This window comes from Porites lutea, chromosome 8 (assembly GCF_958299795.1).
Source record: "Porites lutea chromosome 8, jaPorLute2.1, whole genome shotgun sequence".
NCBI lineage: Eukaryota > Metazoa > Cnidaria > Anthozoa > Scleractinia > Poritidae > Porites > Porites lutea.
The window spans coordinates 1,968,571-1,986,997 of record NC_133208.1 but is presented as its reverse complement, the minus strand read 5'-3'; the positions used below and the strand labels follow the sequence as shown (position 1 = coordinate 1,986,997).

Sequence of the window (18,427 nt, the reverse complement as noted above, 5' to 3'; positions counted from 1 at the left end):
TACTTAGACCGGAAAGTTTTCAACGCATCAAATTCAAGGAGGCTTCACATTTAAACTGGAAATTCTAGAACCATTCAAAAGCGCTGGAGGGGTAAACAGCTGATATATCTTCTGACGACTTTCCTCCGGTCAATTGTTTCTCCGAATATTGTCTACGCGGCCATAGCAAGACCTTGGGGCGAGGGGCGTTGCCACCCACATACACGGTCTGACGCTTGTGAAATTATTTGCGGAAGTTGAATTTTGCCGATGGGCGATTTTTGTGTGTTTTCAAACCGGGAAATTTGTCTAATTTTTTTGGGGGGGTTTCCAGCAAGTTGTGTGAATTAACGTGAAATCAAAATTCAGGTCAAACATCATTCAAATGCAAAAATAAATACCGTTCTTAGTTATCACGCTTCGGGCGTTACTGCAGTCAAGTTATACCGCTTTGGTGTGTTTAAACACTATGATTTACACTCGGCTTCGTCATACTTTTGTCAAAGTTTCTTTCCCTCAATAATCATTATCACAATTTTGACAATGGAGTAATCTTTACAGAGGAAAATTCGCGGTAAAGTTTTTCTCCCTTTTTTTTCACGATCGTAAATAAAACTGTAAAATTTCAAGAAGAAAAGAAAAGAAAAACTGAATGTAAAAATTACTATTTTTTTCTGGTTGCCTAATCTTTCGACCATAACAGAACACAGCATCTCGTTTTGCAATTACACTTCGTACTTCAGTACGAAAAAACATTCCATAACATTACGTTCAACTTCTCTAGGACTCCGGCTGCAGAAATCTAATGGTAAATCTATGGTTTAGAACTTTTTCTAATTGTGCCCCTAGATTGTGGATTAATATTCCTACAGTTATTCGGAATCGAACAGTGTTTGCACATTTAACATTTAGAAGTGAACCTTTTCAGATCTAATTTATCATTAGATATTTTCATTCTTTCTGAACTTGGCAAGCACAACGGACAATTTGTGAATGTGTGCGTCATAGAAGATTATTATTGTTATTGTTATTATTATTATTATTATTATTATTATTATTATTATTATTATTACATCATTAACAACTAGTTTGTTAGTTGAAATGAGCGCCACAGAGAATGAATCCTTCGCAATTCGCCCTATAATTCCTGCTTTTTTCTTGCAATAACTAGCTTAAAAACGAGGTTTTCTTTTCTTTCTACACCGAGCAAATTTATTTGTTCTTACGTTAAATAATGCTTCGGTAGCAGTTTACACAATAACTAAGCTGATTCGTCCATTTAGGAAATTTAATATCCAAGCTTGGCAAAATACATTTGCTCTCTGTCAAAACTTAATAACAATGTTTCTCTTTAAACAAAACTGGGGTTAATCATTCTTTTGCCGGCATTACTCACTTCTTCAAGAAAAGAACTTCCTTTCTTTTTCGCTAAACGTTCAAGCCCGAAGTGTTTAGAACGGGGCTTTTCCAAGTGACATGACGTGAAAGCGTACAACGGACGAGTACTCGGTAATGATCGGTTTATCTTCGGGTGTTATCGACAATGTTTTATTTTCACGTGATCAGTATCTTCCCTTTTTTGTGTCAAATTTTCCCTTGTTGCCTTTTCCTCTTGGTCGACCCTTGTTTTGTCGTTGCGTCAATTTTTCCTTTCTGTGCCGTGCCTTTAAGATCTGTTCCTTGGATTTTAATTCGCTTCCGCGTGGGCTTTTACCTTTTTGGACAAAACTTTTTCCTGTTGCAGCAAAAGAAGAGAGCAAAAAATCAGGTCGTACAGAATATCTACATGGTTTTAATTTTAAGGGACGGAACATTATTTTTTGACGGAGAGGGGAGGGAGTGCGGTTGGAAAATTGGAAAATAAACTGTTTGCAGAGGCTGTAAACACTGAAAAAAATTGTATACAAGTAATTAAAGTGTTTGCAGGAAGACGGAGACACCAAGGAGCAGGAGCTGCATACAAAATAAATGTTTGCATGTGAAAATTTCTCGACGCCACCCCCCCCTTCCGTAAAAAAAATAATGGTGTGTCCAGTAGAGTTAGGAGCTCATTATATAAACGCCCATATGTGACCGTGTATTCGCAGACGGACCCTCCACGTTTTCCGTTGAATTTTCCGCGGAAGTGTAGAGGGGGAGGACAAGGGGAGGAGAGCCCGGGAGAATAGGGGTTGGGACTGGTACGCGAGGCGGGTGGGAAGGGGAAATATAGGGGGAAATTAGGCAACAATGCTTAGTAACGGGCTAATGGGAAAGCTATGGAAAAGAGGCGGGAGACGGGAATGCATGGTACGAGAGGTGGGAGGTTTGGAACTTCCTTTACTCCACCCCAATGTACTTAAAGGCCCAAATGAGAGTGCATTCGTAGCGTAATCATTCGCCACTTTAGAAACGAGAAGAGGACTGGAGCCGAAATGTGTCCCGCAATTGTTTATGGGATTGTTGATGGGGACGCTCCGGTCAGCTATTGACCAATTTTTTTTTTCTTTGTCCCAAGTAACAGTCACCTAAGTCTTTGCGAAAGTTAACCAGGCCCAGTTTTCCAGTGGAATTCTATATTAACAGTAATGCCGTTAGAAGTCATATTTTTGACACCTTTCTTTCCTTTGTTGTGTCCTAGTTTCGTTCCATTCTCCTCTCGGTCATCAGATCCGGGAACATCCATTCTGTTTCTCCGTAGCCATTCCTGATAGCTGTGTTGCGATAGTGAAGGAAAAACGAAAAACAAGCACCTAACCATATACTCACCGACTTAAGATGTGTTCAGACAAGGAAGAAAACCAACTACCTATGACAGATTGAAGGATACGTTTCATTAGCAGTTGCCTGACGTAAGTGCTTTTCCAGTCTACGCTATACGCTTTATTAAAATTGTTCACGATTAATGGTGTTTAGATAAAAGCGTTGGGCAAACTAAAAATGGCTTAGAACGTGGTTCTGTTAAACACGGGCTAAACTCGGTTTAAAGAACTCGCCCTTTGTTTGCTATCCAATCCGGCAACGTCTAACTATTGTTACTACGGAAGCACGCGTTAATTTTGTCCGTAAAATTTGTTCTAAGGTTAAATCAGTATTCAAACTTGGGTACCGGGATTGCAACTCGAGAAAAAAGCTAACCCTTAAAGGTTGAAGCAGACACATGTACGAAAAACTTTCGCAGAAACTGAACGACGACAACCAACGACAAAGACAGGCCCTCCGAGAAAGAGGCAGAATGGTTTAAGGAGAAATAACTAGACTGATAAGAAGAAAATCTATATTTAAAAAAAAAAATGATAAGCATATGTGAAGTTTGAATAGGATACATGTTCTTCTTGTAGGTAGCAGGAATTCGCACTCCACTCTCTGTTCTTATTTTCTTCGTGTTGCCATCTTCACCAACAAAGTTTTTCCTCTTTCGATCCCTGAAAACCGAAACAAACAAACGAACAAAAAAAAAAAACACGTTAGGTCGCTTGAATCATTGAGTGGGTATCTGGATAACAAAAGAATCCCTACTTCTCGTCTTTGAGCTTCTAAGTCTACAAACGAAATCCTATGGTGTGACCTTTCAAATGAAACCTTTTCAGTTTCAGCAGTACTTTCACATGGTGCTAATTACTAGGTACATAGCCTTATCTTTTGGGTAGTAGAAAAAATCCTGTGGTATGACCACTCAAGTAGTACTGTCATAGGGTGCAATTTGTTTCTCTATATTTGACTACTTTGATCACTCTCGTAAATAGAAAAGTTTATGATTTCTGAAACTTCATCTTGAATAACTTCGTCAGATGGTAATGGCGTAATACGTAATAGCTGACAACATCGACATAAGTGTTTTCACTACCATTTCTTGATTGTTTTCGCTTTCCGCATTCCTTCTTCCTCATCAGCTTCTATGTCCATGACAGCACCAGACACATCCTTCTCAAACGAGTTCAAACCAAGCCTACAAGAAACGATAACCACAGTACGCGAGGGTTTGATCCACTCGATGGAATTATAAAGACAAATGTTAACTGAACAATACTTTCCCCTAATGTTTTTCTATGGATGAAATCTTTAAAATTATAGAATTAAAAGTATACCTTCAATCGAAAGATCTTATTTTAAGCGGATTTCCCTGTGTTAGGGTTTGTAGCAAAGAGCGAGGTAAATTGGAAAAGCAAATAAACAAACAACAACAACAACAAATACTAGTTCATCATACTTACCCTAGTCCTTTCTCGCCATAAAAATCGGAGGCGGTGTGGGGAATATAGTTCTCGTCTCTGAAGCTTTTCATCGAATGACCTGGTAATACAAAACACAGAAAGAAAAGCGTAAAGCGTAGATCGTTCTTCGGTGAGACTTTAGAGAACGATCATTAAGTTCGACTAAATGCGAGTGGTCGTGAGGCAGCCATCTTGACTTTGAAATAGGGAGTAAAATCCAGATGGCTGTCTCACGAATTCGACGATCGATCTGTACAATCGACAGAAGAAAAAAAACATAGGAGTTCACAAAGAGCATTTCTTAAAACTAAGAAATAAAGCCCTTGCCAAAGTCACATCCAACAAGTAACAACCAAGCTAGGTAAATTATATCGTTAACCCTTCTGATACGGTTTAAACTTCGACTGGACACGATCTAAGTAGAACTTTGCTCGCTGCTACAAACAGTGATGATATACGCACCTTCAGGGTCTGATTTGGACTTTTTTCGTTTCTTTTTCTCTGTGGGATCAATTACAGTGGCAAACACGCCCTGAAAAAGGAAAGCAAACATTTCCCGGTAAACCTCAATAATTCAGTTTAAGTCTTCTCACTTTTCGGCGAAAAGTTAAAGCTTTAATCGCGGATATAATTAGTTAAAACAATTTGCAAAACATAAGATACCCTAAGTCTTTGGGTACGCACACTTATTACTCCCCCTCCCCCCTCCCCATTGTTGGTTTCCAAGGGTCTTAAAAGGCGCCAGTGCATAAGCCAAGAAGGCCCACATAGCCAGAGCTTCACACGGTTTCTGTTACATGAAGCACTCGGTAGTGTATTGCTACCCCTCCCCCTCCCTCAATGAGATGAGAGTCTATCACAGGACTACCCTCTCAACAGTGTGTCACAGGATACCCACTTATATACCTGAGTGAAGAGAAAGGTAGTGAAGCAGGGCTGTTGTCGAATGAAATGGAATAGCAAGGCTTGAACCCGGTCCTACAGACCTGTGTTCCAGGTCTTAACCGCAGGGCAAATACGCTTCCACGGGTCTGTAGTGGAAAGATCGATGACATCCGCTAGCACTGCAACAATTATGACGGTCGAGATAGTAGTAACAACTCACCATTATTTCATCACTGGTCACATTACTGCCTTTTCCTCCACGTTCATTGCTACCACCCCTCCCCTGGATAGTCAAGGAATCGTCTTTTTTGAGCCTCTGTGCTTTTTCAATGACTTCACTGTGACGTTTCCTTTAAAAGAAAAAAACAAATAACGCAACGTAACTAACAACATTTAAAAGAGTGTTGCCAAGCAGCGTGACGTGCACTAGCGTTACCTTCTAACAGTAAGACAACTATACTTCAACCATCCATAATAATCACAATTATATTACTACTATTTCATGGAAATTCGTATGAAAACAAAATGGGAAAACTACAGTCAAAACTAACTTTTAACTTTTGCACTAATGGTCTGACTGATCGGCTCGAAAATGTCACTTGTTTTAATAGCAGAAATAACAAGTTCGCGGAAAATTCAAAACCCAATAACAAAAATGATTTCTCAGATGATTTACAAACCGTTTTGACATCATGACTGACTGCGCCGTTGATTTTGACGTTGATCCTATTTCGAAAATCGTCTGCAAAACGAAAACAAACAAACAAGCAAGTTAACTTTCCAGCTGTTTATCATATTGATTAAGCCCATCACGACAACCACACGCCTCTTAAAATCCCACGGTGTTGGTAGAATTATCGACAGTCTTTAAAGATCTTTATGAATCTGCATTAAAACGCTGTTAAGTGTCGTATACACGAAAAAATAGCGTAAATACTTTAAAAGTGTATAGAACCAGTCACAAACAATGACTGCTACGTACTTCTAGCACTGTTTGTCTTCATCTGCAAGAGATCTGCAAGAGATCCTTTGGACTAAAACCAAAAGCCCCTTTCAACTGTTCCTACCTGCCTCGGCCGGAAGTTTCTCACTCCATCCATGATGTCAACTCTTGTGGCAGACGCCTCGCTGAAACTTACATTATCAGATTCTAAAAACATCAGAACAAATATAAAAATTAAAGCCAAGGAAACATCGAAGCAATCTCTTGGTTTTAATTACGTGCGTGATAATGATAATAATGATGATGATTATGATGATGATGGTGCTGGTGGTGAGGGTGGTGAAAACGACGAAGATGATGACGTCATTTTTATCGACGGCACCCCCAAACAAAAAACAGGCCAAATGGATTCGCTCACACCTTTTTGAGCGACGAAGTCGCGAGAAGTTTTTCTTCCTGACCTATGAGCTAACCAAAACGGAAAATACCCCGTTAGACAGAAATAAATGAACATCCAGCTACTTCCTTTTTAACACTCACTAAATAGCGGATGAATGGGCAGAGTAGTGGTGTCTATCTGTTTGGATCTCTTGGCGGATTCTGAAGATGCACAGGGTCTGGACTTCATGTACTGTTTGTAGCCATTGGCTGCTACTTGGCGGAGAGAGACCTGGACACAATACAAAGCAAATTGTTAGCTTGACAGCTCCATTTTTGAGTCGTGAACGAATTTCTCTTTTAGTAAACGGTCAATGCAAATTTTGCGTTCCATGAAATTCTCTATAAACTTTTAGGGACAAATCTTTTTCCCCAGAAAAAGTTTACGAAATCGTACAAAGAATCGAGTGGATTGATAGCCTGCGGTAATTGGCACGGCAAACAGTCAATAGGTCATTTCCGAGTTGCAAAAACTCTTTCTTTAAAAACAAGGCTGAGTGCAAATCCTTTCTTGTGAAAATGAGTTTTATTCCCGTGAAAATTAAAACTCGTTTCCACATCAATGGTTTTGTACTTAGCCTCGCTTTGGAACAGAGGCCCGAAGGAACTAGGAAATGGCCAATCTCTGTTACTTACAAGATCATGTGACTTATCATGCGCTGCATTCAGGAAGTTCTGCTCGTCATCCACAAACTGCTGAGGAACCGTGCCTATAAGACCATCATCTTGAGCCTGCGAGTCCTTTTGGGCCTCCTTCAGCGGTCGACCGAGGAAGAGGTGAAGATCGACCACGTGAGCCAGCTATCAAAACAACAAACGGTAATATGAGAAAAGAAAAACCTCTCAAGAAAAAGGTCAAATTATATATAGGTCATAATTTCGCAACGAGAGAGAGAAACGAGAGTTACAAATAAGTTAAGAAATTGTAGCTCGACACGACTATGGAAACTGAAAAAAGTCCAAGCGTAAGCACGTGGTTTTCTAAACAAAGACAAACCATACTGCATACGATGAACTCGTTTAGAAAAACGAGAGCATTTTGCGACATAGTTCTTCTGGTCGAGGACCGCCGTCTTGCAGCTCACACAGTTGTCCTCGCCGCAAGCAGCTCTTACTTCAAAACTCGATTTACGAGTGACTTGACTCAAGAACAGGAAAGAAACGAGTTGGAAGTTAAACTACCGGAGTTTGATCCTAGTCTCGATAGAATTGAAGAACTTTTGAATTTTGTGTATACCGGGGAAATTGAAATGACCGACAAAAATGTGGGAGAAATGCTCGCCTTAGCCGATTTCTACGACATCGCCAACCTCAAAGAACTTTGTGCACAGTTTTTAGTAAAACGACTTAAACCGTCGAACTGTTTGTCAACCCAAATGTTAGCCGACCGCTACCATCACGAACCTCTTTTCGAAGCAGCTACTGATTTCATAAGCAGCAACCTAAATTCTATTTGGCATGAAGAGGAGTTTAAATCCTTGGACATTGCGGAAGTAAAGAAACTCTTTTCGGGCGAAAGACTGGCTATCAAACGTAAAAAGGAGAGGAAGAAACTTTTTGAGGGATTAAAAACTTAGGTGAAGTATGATCTAAAAAACAGGGAGAGTTACGTCGCTGAACTGCTCCAATGTGTACGTTTGTCGGCCATGTCCAACGAGTTTCTTTTGGATCTGATCAATCATGACGAGCTTGTGACACGTAGTTGCGACTGTCAAAGTTTGATCGCGGCGGTACTTGGTGTCACGGAAAGCATTGTGCTAGTCAGCGAAAACGGGTGTGCATCGAGTTACATTCCTGCGACCGAAGCATGGATCGACTTGGCTAGATTACCAAGTTATAACAAGGTTCGAGCAGTAACAACTTGCAAGGGTTTTGTCTACGCGATTGGCTGGGAGGATGATCGTTTCACGATAGAGAAATTCGACCCAGAAAATAATCTCTGGTCGCAAATTTTATGGGATAGAAGAAACCGTCCAATGGCGACCGTGTCGATTGGAAACAGTATTTATGTCCTCCAAGAACAGATCGTGTCCCGCTTCAATGCTGTGGACCACTCGTGGGAAGATGTAGCTGGGATGACCTCGGTCAGGAGGGGGCTATGCGCTGTGGTTTTAAACGGACACGTTTACGCGATTGGGGGCCATGAAGACCTTGTACCCCTGGGCCTCAACAGCGTAGAAAAATACGACCCTGCGAGGGACCAATGGGAGGCCGTCGCCTCGATGAACCACCATCGATGCTATGCAAGTGCGACTGTTGTGGGGGGCAAAATTTTTGTGGTCAGTGGAAAAGGGGACTTTCTGCCGCTTTGGACCAGCGAGCTTTACGATCCTGTAACGAACATGTGGAGTTTACTTCCGGGAAAACTGAAAGTGTCACGATCCAACGCGGCAGTTGGCAAAGTGAAAAAGACCATTTTTGTATTCGGGGGAATTTTCACTGATGGGATTGTGGAATATTACGATTTTGACAAAGAAGAATGGGAAAAAATCGGCAGGATCCCGTCCACAGACAACTTTAATCTCGCTTGTGCCACATGGCTTCCTGAGAGACTTTTCAAGTCGCTGAAAAGTAATACGCTGCTGTGTGACCAAGAAAATGATTAAAAGATAGAAATTTACACGAAAGAATATACCCCGGCCGAGTTTTTCTCGACCCGGTAAATTACTAATAATAATAGAGAAAATCAGCCTAGAAGATACTTCTCAGTAACCAGGAAAAAGTGTTGTCAAAGATAAGACTGTGTGACTCAACAAACTTTTTAAATAAAGCGTGACAAAGTATTCAAATAGCCAGACTTCAAGATAGATTAACCCTTTAAACCTTGTGCCAAATTAAAAATGATCATATTTACTATAAAAGCATTGGGGAGGACTTGCTAAAATATGTACCAAATTTATCTTGTGTGATCATGACTTTAATTCTCACGACCACTCTGTTTTTAAAAAAACATTGATATCGCAAAGCTAGAGAAAATTGATGTTGATCTCTCTTTACTCTTAGGGTTCTGCCAGGCTTCATTTCGGAGCTTTGGACAATTCTCTACCGCTTTCTCCAAATTACGCTAAAATAACATCAAATAATCAATTTTAAGGTTCAGGGACGGATCTGCGGGGAGGGTGCAGGGGGTGCGCACCCCCCCCCCCCCCCTTGCCGAGATGACCTGCAGCTTTCTAATACAACTGGTATCCTGCAAAATATGCAGATATGTATGATATGTATTCTCAGCAGTTTACATTATGTTATTGCCTCGTCAAAAGCCTTCTGCTTCGTATGTGCGTTTAAAATTTGTTAACGTCACCAGTCAGTTTCGCCATTCCTTAGCAATGCACCCCCCCCCCCCCCCCCTCAAGAAAAATCCTGGATCCGCCCCTGAGGTTGTGTAGAGAATGAGAAAAATAGGTATGTCAAGCAAAAGCCTATCAATTTTATCTCACACCTCAGTGATGTACAGTAAAGACTAGATTTTATGGCGCAATGATTTCGATGCGCAGGAAAGATATGATTACAAAATATCAGGGTGATTGTAAATTTTTATAATCAGTAAAGAAGAAATTTAATTAGAATGCAGAAAAATTAGAAAGCTGCTATGGACAATTTTTACTTGGAAAAAGGACAAAAAATATTTAAACACTGCACCGTAGACATCTTTCGTTACGCTGAGTTCTTCATGCATAGGGTGATTTGCATAAATTTTAGATTTTAAGCACATGGAGCAGGTATTAGAGAAAAAGAGGAATAATAAAAATAATAAAGATTCTTTCAAATTTTCTCGAAAAACCTTCAATTTTGCCTCCAAACAGTTGGAGTATTTGGAATGATACGTCCCGACCGCGTGAAAGCATTGACACCAACCAGGAACCTACACAAACCAATCTTGTTTACGTGATCGACTGATATGACCGCTGACACGCTTTACTGATTTTCCTGTTTTGTTCATTGCCTTATTTTCGCCAAATTCCGTTTACATCTCAAGAGTAGCGAGAAAAAGGGTGATAAGTGCGGTAAGATTTTGTAGCTCAACGCAACTATGGAATCTGAAAAAAGCTCGTGGAAATCCAGCCAGAGACAAACTCTGCTTCATACGATGCACTCGTTTCGAAAGTCGCAAGCTTTTTGCGATGTGTTTCTCGTTGTTGAAAGCCGCCGTCTTCCAGCTCACAAAGTTGTTCTCGCCGCGAGCAGCCCGTTCTTCAAAGCTTCCTTTACGAGTGACTTGACTGAAGAAAAAGCAAGCAACGAGTTGGAAGTCAATCTGCCGGAATTTGATCCTGACAGCATCGAAGAGCTTTTGAATTTTCTTTACACCGGGGAAGTTGGAATCACTGAAGCAAACGCCGAAGAATTGATGGTAGTGGCTGATTATTTTGACATCCCCAACCTCAAAGAACTGTGTGCAGAGTTTTTAATTATTAGCCTTAAACCATCCAACTGTTTATCGGCCCAAACGTTAGCCGATCGATACCGTCACGAACTTCTTTTTGAAGCAGCCACTGATTACATATGCAACAATCTCAGCGCCATTTGGCATACAGAAGAGTTTGTTTCTTTAGATATTGCGGAAGTAAAGGAACTTTTTTCGGGCGAAAGACTTGCTATTAAAACACAAAAAGGAGAGGAAGAAGTCTTCGAAGGAATAAAAGCATGGGTGAAGCATGACTTTGAAAACAGAAAGAGTTATTTCGATGAACTTTTCCGCTTTGTTCGTTTACCGGCCATGTCAATTAATTTCATTTTGGACGTCATCAGCCGTGACGAGTTTGTGTCACGCAGTCACGAATGTCACAGTTTGGTCACGAAGGTGCTTAGTGTCGCAGATGAAGAGCGTGACGAGCCGCGAGGTGTTACGGAAAGCATTGTGTTAGTCAGCAAGAACGGGTGTGCTTCCTGTTACGTTCCTGCAACTGAAGCATGGATCGACTTGGCTAGATTACCGAGTTATAACGAGATACGAGCATTGACAATCTGCGAAGGCTTTATCTATGCAATCGGCTGGGAGGACGATCGCATCACGATCGAGAAATTCGACCCGCGAAAGAACCTGTGGTCGGAAACACTGTCGGATGTCGGTAATCGACCAATGGCGGCTGTGTCGATCGAGGGTAGTATCTATGTGCTCAAGGAACATGGCGTGTCGTGTTTCAAACCTGTGGACAACTCTTGGGAAGATTTAGCCACAATGGTCTCTGTCAGAAGAGGGCTTTGCGCTGTGGCCTTAAACGGATATATTTACGCGATTGGCGGCCATGATGGGCTTCAAAACCTGGGGCTCAACAGCGTTGAAAAATACGACCCTGAGAGGGACCAATGGGAGGCCGTCGCACCGATGGACGAACAGCGATGCTTTGCCAGTGCAGCTGTCGTGGGGAACAAAATCGTCGTCGTGGGTGGAACAGGGGACTGTTTTCTTCCGCTCTCGAACTGCGAACTTTACGATCCCGTGACGGACATGTGGAGTCTACTCCAGGCAGAACTAAACGTGCCACGATCCAACGCGGCAGTTGGCAAAGCAAAGAAAAAGATCTTCGTGTTCGGTGGAACCTACTCGAATGGGATTGTGGAATATTATGATGGCGATAAAGAAGAGTGGAAGGAAATTGGCAGGATACCTTCCACAATGAATTTCACGCACGCTTGTGTCACGTGGCTTCCTAAAAGACTCTTCAAGTCGCTGAAAAGTGAAAGGCTGTTGTGTGAGCAACAGAACGACTAACGGGCTGCCCACGATTGGTGGCCGAGAACCAGTGCCTGGGTACCGGTGTAGCTACTCCTACTTCTGTGTGCATAGCTTCTCCATTTCGCCATGTCAGACGCCATTTTGAAACACGATTTTAGCAGCGAATACAAAGCAGTGGACTGCCCCAGAACTAACAAAAATGATTACAAACAGGCACCCATTGTCCACTTTTGTGCCCAAGTACCGACAGTGTGCCTGAATTCTAGGTTGCGCACTGTACGTGAAAAAAGTGTGTAAACATTAGTTCCTATAATGAGTACTGTGCACGAACATCGTGGCCGGGCCTTACGTGTGAACGCTGCCTTAGTACTAAAAATTCTGTAAATTAAGGTTGCTGTATTCCACAAATTTTTTGCTTCCATCGCTGTCGTCAATGCCAGAGCTCCCTATTTTGGACATCGTAGTTTGTTTTGGGACTATGTTGACATCGTGCACGATAATGACGACGGGTACAGAATTTTCACGAGAGTCACTGTAAACACTTTACCGAAACCGGAAACCGCGCATGAAAAGTCTTTTCCACCTAGGGTAGAATCGTCAAAGATCAAAAAGCAAAAACTGGTGATTATTGTAAATCTAAGAAGAATCGTAAGAAATGTACCTCATCGCTACCAACAAGAGAATATGCTGTTCCACTCCGTCCAGCTCTTGCTACTCGACCTTGAACAAATGAAAACAGTTTTGTCATCATTAATGTTGTGAACAGGACAAAGGAGGGGGCAAACTCGATAACTGACGCGTTCTTTTTTAAACTCTAGCGTCGGATTATCTACTATTGGCCTTTTACTGTGTAAGGTAACTTTAAAAAGACTTCAACAACAATAATAATAAAAAATTAAAACCGGTAATCAAACTTTTCACATTTCAGCAGTGTTCTATTCCCTTAGAACAACCCCATTTTTTGTTTTAGAGCTAACTTGTCGGATCAAAATTTCGGTTATCGAACTCGCTCGAACAGCAATCGTCGGTGAGTATCGTTTTCGGCTCCATTTTTGGGTTATGTATGACGTTCTCAGCAAACGGTTAATTTCGACTCCACTGGCTTTATTTTGGCCGAGCACTATGGTGGCCTAGGAGTGCCATAAGAAAATTGTGTAGTATCTTGTAAGTTCCCCGTAATTTATTATGTTATTTCATTTTATTTTTAAACTTTAAACGAAAAAAATTATTATCGAGATACTTTAAATCAAATTTAAACGAAAAAAATAGAAAGTAAAGTAAAATAATTTTTAAGCAAAAGTAAAATGAAACGAAAATAATATTTCCTTGGCCTAGCAGTGCCATAAGGTTTTTCTAAAAAAAAAAAAAATGTTGTTCATGGCCTATCGATGCGGGAGCCCACAATGCACTTCGCTGATCTTTTGCGTGGCTCCTAAGCGATGTTTGCATGATTTCTCTGTTTCAATCATGTCGGGTAAACGTAAGCAATGGGACAACTACAAGGAGCGCCAAGGAAAGAGACGGGTAGGTGCAAAGCCCCAGTGCATCTGAAGGCTTCTTGACTGTGCAGAGACTATCGGCAAACGTTCAAGGCAAGTGCCAAAAGTACAACCGCATTGGCCCTTTAACCCTCGTGCCGTTCGACAAAGAATTAACTTTCAAGAATATCAAAGATGCCTGTAAGTCGCATTTTGGAACAAATTGCGAATGTGATGTTCTCGCGGGCGAACGCGGGCCCTCTTACACGCATGAAAGTCAGATCAAAGACTGGTCGAAGGTCATTCATATCAGATTTCTGGAATATGAAAAGTCGCAAAAAGCGGAGGAGCCAGTCTCCGGCCATTACATAAAAGTGAGCCAGTTAGCCCACGAAAGTGCGATAGTGCGGCGACAGCTGTCACAAAATCGTCTGTAATACCGCGTTCTGTCTCTCTTAGTCAAATGTTGAAAGTGGGCCAGCTTATAGAACCAGAAACGAATGTTGTCACGCTTCATCTAGAAGAATTTGCCGTCAATGAATTGAAGTGGTTAGATCCTTTTCCGGTCACACTTTCGCTGTATCGTAAGTCGTTTTCAGAAGGTGCATTTAGAGAGGCATATATGGCCAAGGCTCTATCAGGCCTTCCTAAAGGAGATTATGTATTAAAGAAATACAAAGAAGGAGAGAAACCTGGTATAATTCAGCTGTTCGGTTCAATGGAAGCACACACCAGGAAATCTGTTCAACTGAATGCTCTGGCACGAAACTTTGCACAGTCAATGGCTGCAGAAGCACCAGTGCTAGAGCTTGGAAGAACCTTTACGTACAACAAAGTTTTCTTCTCATCTATGGGCAATGAGTTTGTAACAATAGAAACCTTCATTGATGGGCACTTTGTGAAACTAATCAATAATGATGGCTTAATCTGTAGTGAAGAAGCCTCGGAACTAAGCATGAAGGCCGAGACCTTCAGCCACTACACCTACAAGAAGTCAAACACCCAATTAATGGTATTAGATATCCAAGGAGTTGGTTACACTTTGTGTGATCCTGAAATTGCATCAACAACACACATGGATGAAACAAACAACTACTATTTTTGCACTCGTAACCCGTCTCTTTCCTTGGCGCTCCTTGTAGTTGTCCCATTGCTTACGTTTACCCGACATGATTGAAACAGAGAAATCATGCAAACATCGCTTAGGAGCCACGCAAAAGATCAGCGAAGTGCATTGTGGGCTCCCGCATCGATAGGCCATGAACAACATTTTTTTTTTTTTTAGAAAAACCTTATGGCACTGCTAGGCCAAGGAAATATTATTTTCGTTTCATTTTACTTTTGCTTAAAAATTATTTTACTTTACTTTCTATTTTTTTCGTTTAAATTTGATTTAAAGTATCTCGATAATAATTTTTTTTCGTTTAAAGTTTAAAAATAAAATGAAATAACAATAAATTACGGGGAACTTACAAGATACTACACATTTTCTTATGGCACTCCTAGGCCACCATAGAGCACCAAGAGATATAACAATACGTTGTACTACAACCAAGAATAAGCAAGCAACGAAAGTTGTCTTTCAAGTGCCAGTTCGTTTCAAAGAACAGAATAAAGGAATTTAAGAAATTAAAGACTATACCTACCAACCCGGTGGATAAAAAGTTTGGGTTTGGCGGGAAAGTTGTAGTTTATCACGTTATCCAACATTGGGATATCAATTCCACGGGCCTGGTGACAAATACATGCGAATGCTCGTCAGCGTTTTGCAATGAAAGCGGCAGTATGGTAAAAGCGAGTAGTGAATTCTACCCGTTGGAGGTCCAGAAAAAATAGTGTCGGATATAACGTAGTTAAATTTTATCTTCGGTTCAATCTTTTTTCTTTTGTTGTAAACCAATGTCATACCTTACCATGCACACAATATAAAAGGAAATTATCAAAAAAAGACAAAACCAACGACAAAATTAAACCTCAATCCGGTATTGAGCCTTTTTACAAAATAAGCATCCTCTTAAACTAAGTTAACTTCAGTTCACTACCAACGAATCTTCTCGCTTTTATTTAAAGAATGTTTAACAAATTCTGTGAAATTATGCGAGTGAACAACTGTCCTTTGGCTCTACCAATTCATCGTGGAAATATGTAATTTTAAAGCACTACATGTATTTGAAATCAAGGGAAACTGTTTCATTTTGCGGGACGTAAAAACTCTCTATAATGCACATTACTTTTTAAGACAATCTGGAGCATTTCTTCGACGTTTTACCAACGAAACAATACTCTTTTACTTACAGCCACGTCTGTAACCACCATAACGTTTGTTTTCTTATGTTGAAACTTGCCAATGTTAATCTTCCTTGCTGTAAAAGTAAACAAGCGTTTGTTTAAGTGTCATTCGCAAGTTATTTGTCTCTTGCAGCTACCTGATTTGGTACGAAAAAGGTTTAAACGTGGGCTGTACAACGCGTAACGTCGCTTTTCAACTCGTTTTGTAGCAATGTTTCGAAACGAGATGCACGTTTTTGTAGCCCGTTTTACGGTCGCTTTAGTTCACTTCGAGCACTTCCTGAATGGACGCTATCATCATCTACCCGTGATAACCAGAAACAGTCAATTTTCTCATCTACGAGGATTCAAGATAAATGCACTCCACCGCAAATCCCCCAGGTATAAACATTCTATACTGATTCGCTTCTCTCCAACTATTGAAAAACAGCCAGGCTAAAGTCGAGTCACTAACCACTCAAGACGTCGCCAGAGAGCAAGCTCTCCAGTTGGAGGAACGAGCGAGCAAAACGGGAAACGCTAGCGCGTACCTCCACGGCTCGCTTCGCGCGTACCCTCTCGCCTCGCTTCGCTTGCCCAATAACGGAGAGCTTACTCGCAGGCCGGGCTAATCAAGACAAAGCCTTACAAAACACCAACTGAACATGTTTTTAGTTATATACGTTCGTTTAAACCAGAATTTGTTTGGTCTTCGATCAGTAATTAGCACTCGTGTATAAAGGAAATTACCTAGGTTAGACTGATTTAACCTAAGAATATATTTTACCCAGAACAGATACTGACCTGCTTGATCGAGTGTGCTGTAAACATACGAGCTTTCTATTCCAGCAGCGTCGAGCAGCTGATATAAACATTTTGAGGCAAAACACACAATACTGTTAGTATTACCAGTAAAATAACAGTCAATACATAAAAAGACTAAAGATGGCAGTGAGGAATATTTTCTAAATTTGCACATATATGTTTTACGTAGTCTTAAATGGATCAACAAATCATAACTAAATTGCTTTACAACAACAACAATTTCATTCCTGCATGTACTAGCAGTTAAATAGCTTGCCCCGCAAATAGCTACAAAGCTACGGTCGTGGCGGGGAAAGACAAGTGCATACATAACATACCTACACTAAAACAAAAAAAAATTCACGTTACAAAGCTTTTCAGTGCCGTTCCTAATGAATCAGAGGGTTTAAAAGTTAAGAAGGGAAAGTAGGTGATACCGGGGCCAAGACGTGTCACTAGAGGCCGGGGAGTGGGGATTTTCCCCAAACGATCCCGAACTCCATCGATCTAGCGATCTAACGATCCATCGATCTAGCGATCTAACGATCCATCGACCTAGCGATCTAGCGATCTAGCGATCTAACGATCTAACGATCCATCGACCTAGCGATCTAACGATCTAGCGATCAAACGATCAAACGATCTAACAATCTAACGATCCATCGATCTAGCGATCTAACGATCAAGCAATCTAACGATCTAACGATCCATCGATCAAGCGATCTAACGATCCATCGATCCATCGATCTAGCGATCTAACGATCTAGCGATCTAACGATTTAGCGATCTAAAGATCTAACGATCTAAAGATCTAACGATCTAACGATCCATCGATCCAGCGATCCAACGATCTAGCGATGTAGCGATCTAACGATCTAACGATCTAACGATCCATCGATTTAGCGATCAAAAGATCTAGAGATCAAAGGATCTAAACATCTAACGATCCATCGGCCTAGCGATCTAACGATCCATCGATCTAACAATCTAGCGATCTAACGATCTAACGATCCATCGATCTAGCGATCTAGCGATCCATCGATCTAGCGATCAAATGATCTAGCGATCAAACGATCTAGCGATATAACGATCTAACGATCCATCGATCTAGCGATCTAACGATCCATCCATCTAGCGATCTAACGATCTAACGATCGATCGATCTAGCAATCTAACGATCTAGCGATCCATCGATCTAACAACCTAGCGGTCTAACGATCCATCGATCTAGCGATCTAACGATCCAGCAATCTACCGATCTAGCGATCTAACGATCCATCGGTCTAGCGATCTAGTGATCTAGCGATCTAGCGATCTAAAGATCTAGCGATCTAACGATCTAGCGATCTAACGATTTAACGATCCATCGATCTAGCGACCAAAAGATCTAGAAATCAAACGATCTAACGATCTAACGATCCATCGACCTAGCGATCTAACGATCCATCGATCTAACAATCTAGCGATCTAACGATCCATCGATCTAACGATCTAACGATCCATCCATCTAGCGATCTAACGATCTAACGATCGATCGATCTAGCAATCTAACGATCTAGCGATCTAACGATCTAACGATCCATCGATCTAACGATCTAGCAGTCTAACGACCCATCGATCTAGCGATCTAACGATCTAGCAATCTAACGAACAAGCGATCTAACGATCCATCGGTCTAGCGATATAGCGATCTAACAAGCTAACGATCCATCGATCTAGCGATCTAAAGATCTAACGATCCATCGATCTAGCGATCTAATGA

General features: G+C 41.1%; 2 protein-coding genes and 1 pseudogene across 2 annotated transcripts in view; 2 read left to right on the top strand and 1 right to left on the bottom strand.

The window, feature by feature from the left end:
* Positions 1-996: 996 nt before the first annotated feature.
* The window catches only part of LOC140946644 (ATP-dependent RNA helicase DDX54-like), a 29,374-nt gene continuing 11,943 nt past the window's right edge, over positions 997-18,427 (bottom strand). The window contains exons 15-29 of the mRNA XM_073395756.1: positions 16,666-16,723; positions 15,889-15,956; positions 15,240-15,324; positions 12,777-12,835; positions 7,075-7,239; positions 6,541-6,670; positions 6,125-6,207; positions 5,738-5,799; positions 5,278-5,407; positions 4,635-4,704; positions 4,173-4,251; positions 3,806-3,907; positions 3,285-3,383; positions 2,575-2,672; positions 997-1,714 (exon numbers count right to left, since the gene is read on the bottom strand). Coding sequence (XP_073251857.1) covers positions 1,542-1,714; positions 2,575-2,672; positions 3,285-3,383; positions 3,806-3,907; positions 4,173-4,251; positions 4,635-4,704; positions 5,278-5,407; positions 5,738-5,799; positions 6,125-6,207; positions 6,541-6,670; positions 7,075-7,239; positions 12,777-12,835; positions 15,240-15,324; positions 15,889-15,956; positions 16,666-16,723 — 1,461 coding nt within the window. The 3' untranslated portion in view covers positions 997-1,541. The remainder of the gene's footprint in view (positions 1,715-2,574; positions 2,673-3,284; positions 3,384-3,805; positions 3,908-4,172; positions 4,252-4,634; positions 4,705-5,277; positions 5,408-5,737; positions 5,800-6,124; positions 6,208-6,540; positions 6,671-7,074; positions 7,240-12,776; positions 12,836-15,239; positions 15,325-15,888; positions 15,957-16,665; positions 16,724-18,427) is intronic.
* LOC140946108 (kelch-like protein 7) lies at positions 7,331-9,073 on the top strand (annotated as a pseudogene).
* LOC140946055 (kelch-like protein 7) lies at positions 10,360-12,396 on the top strand. The gene has a single exon (XM_073395123.1). It carries the CDS (start codon positions 10,469-10,471, stop codon positions 12,149-12,151), a length of 1,683 nt encoding a protein of 560 aa, XP_073251224.1. The 5' UTR covers positions 10,360-10,468; the 3' UTR covers positions 12,152-12,396.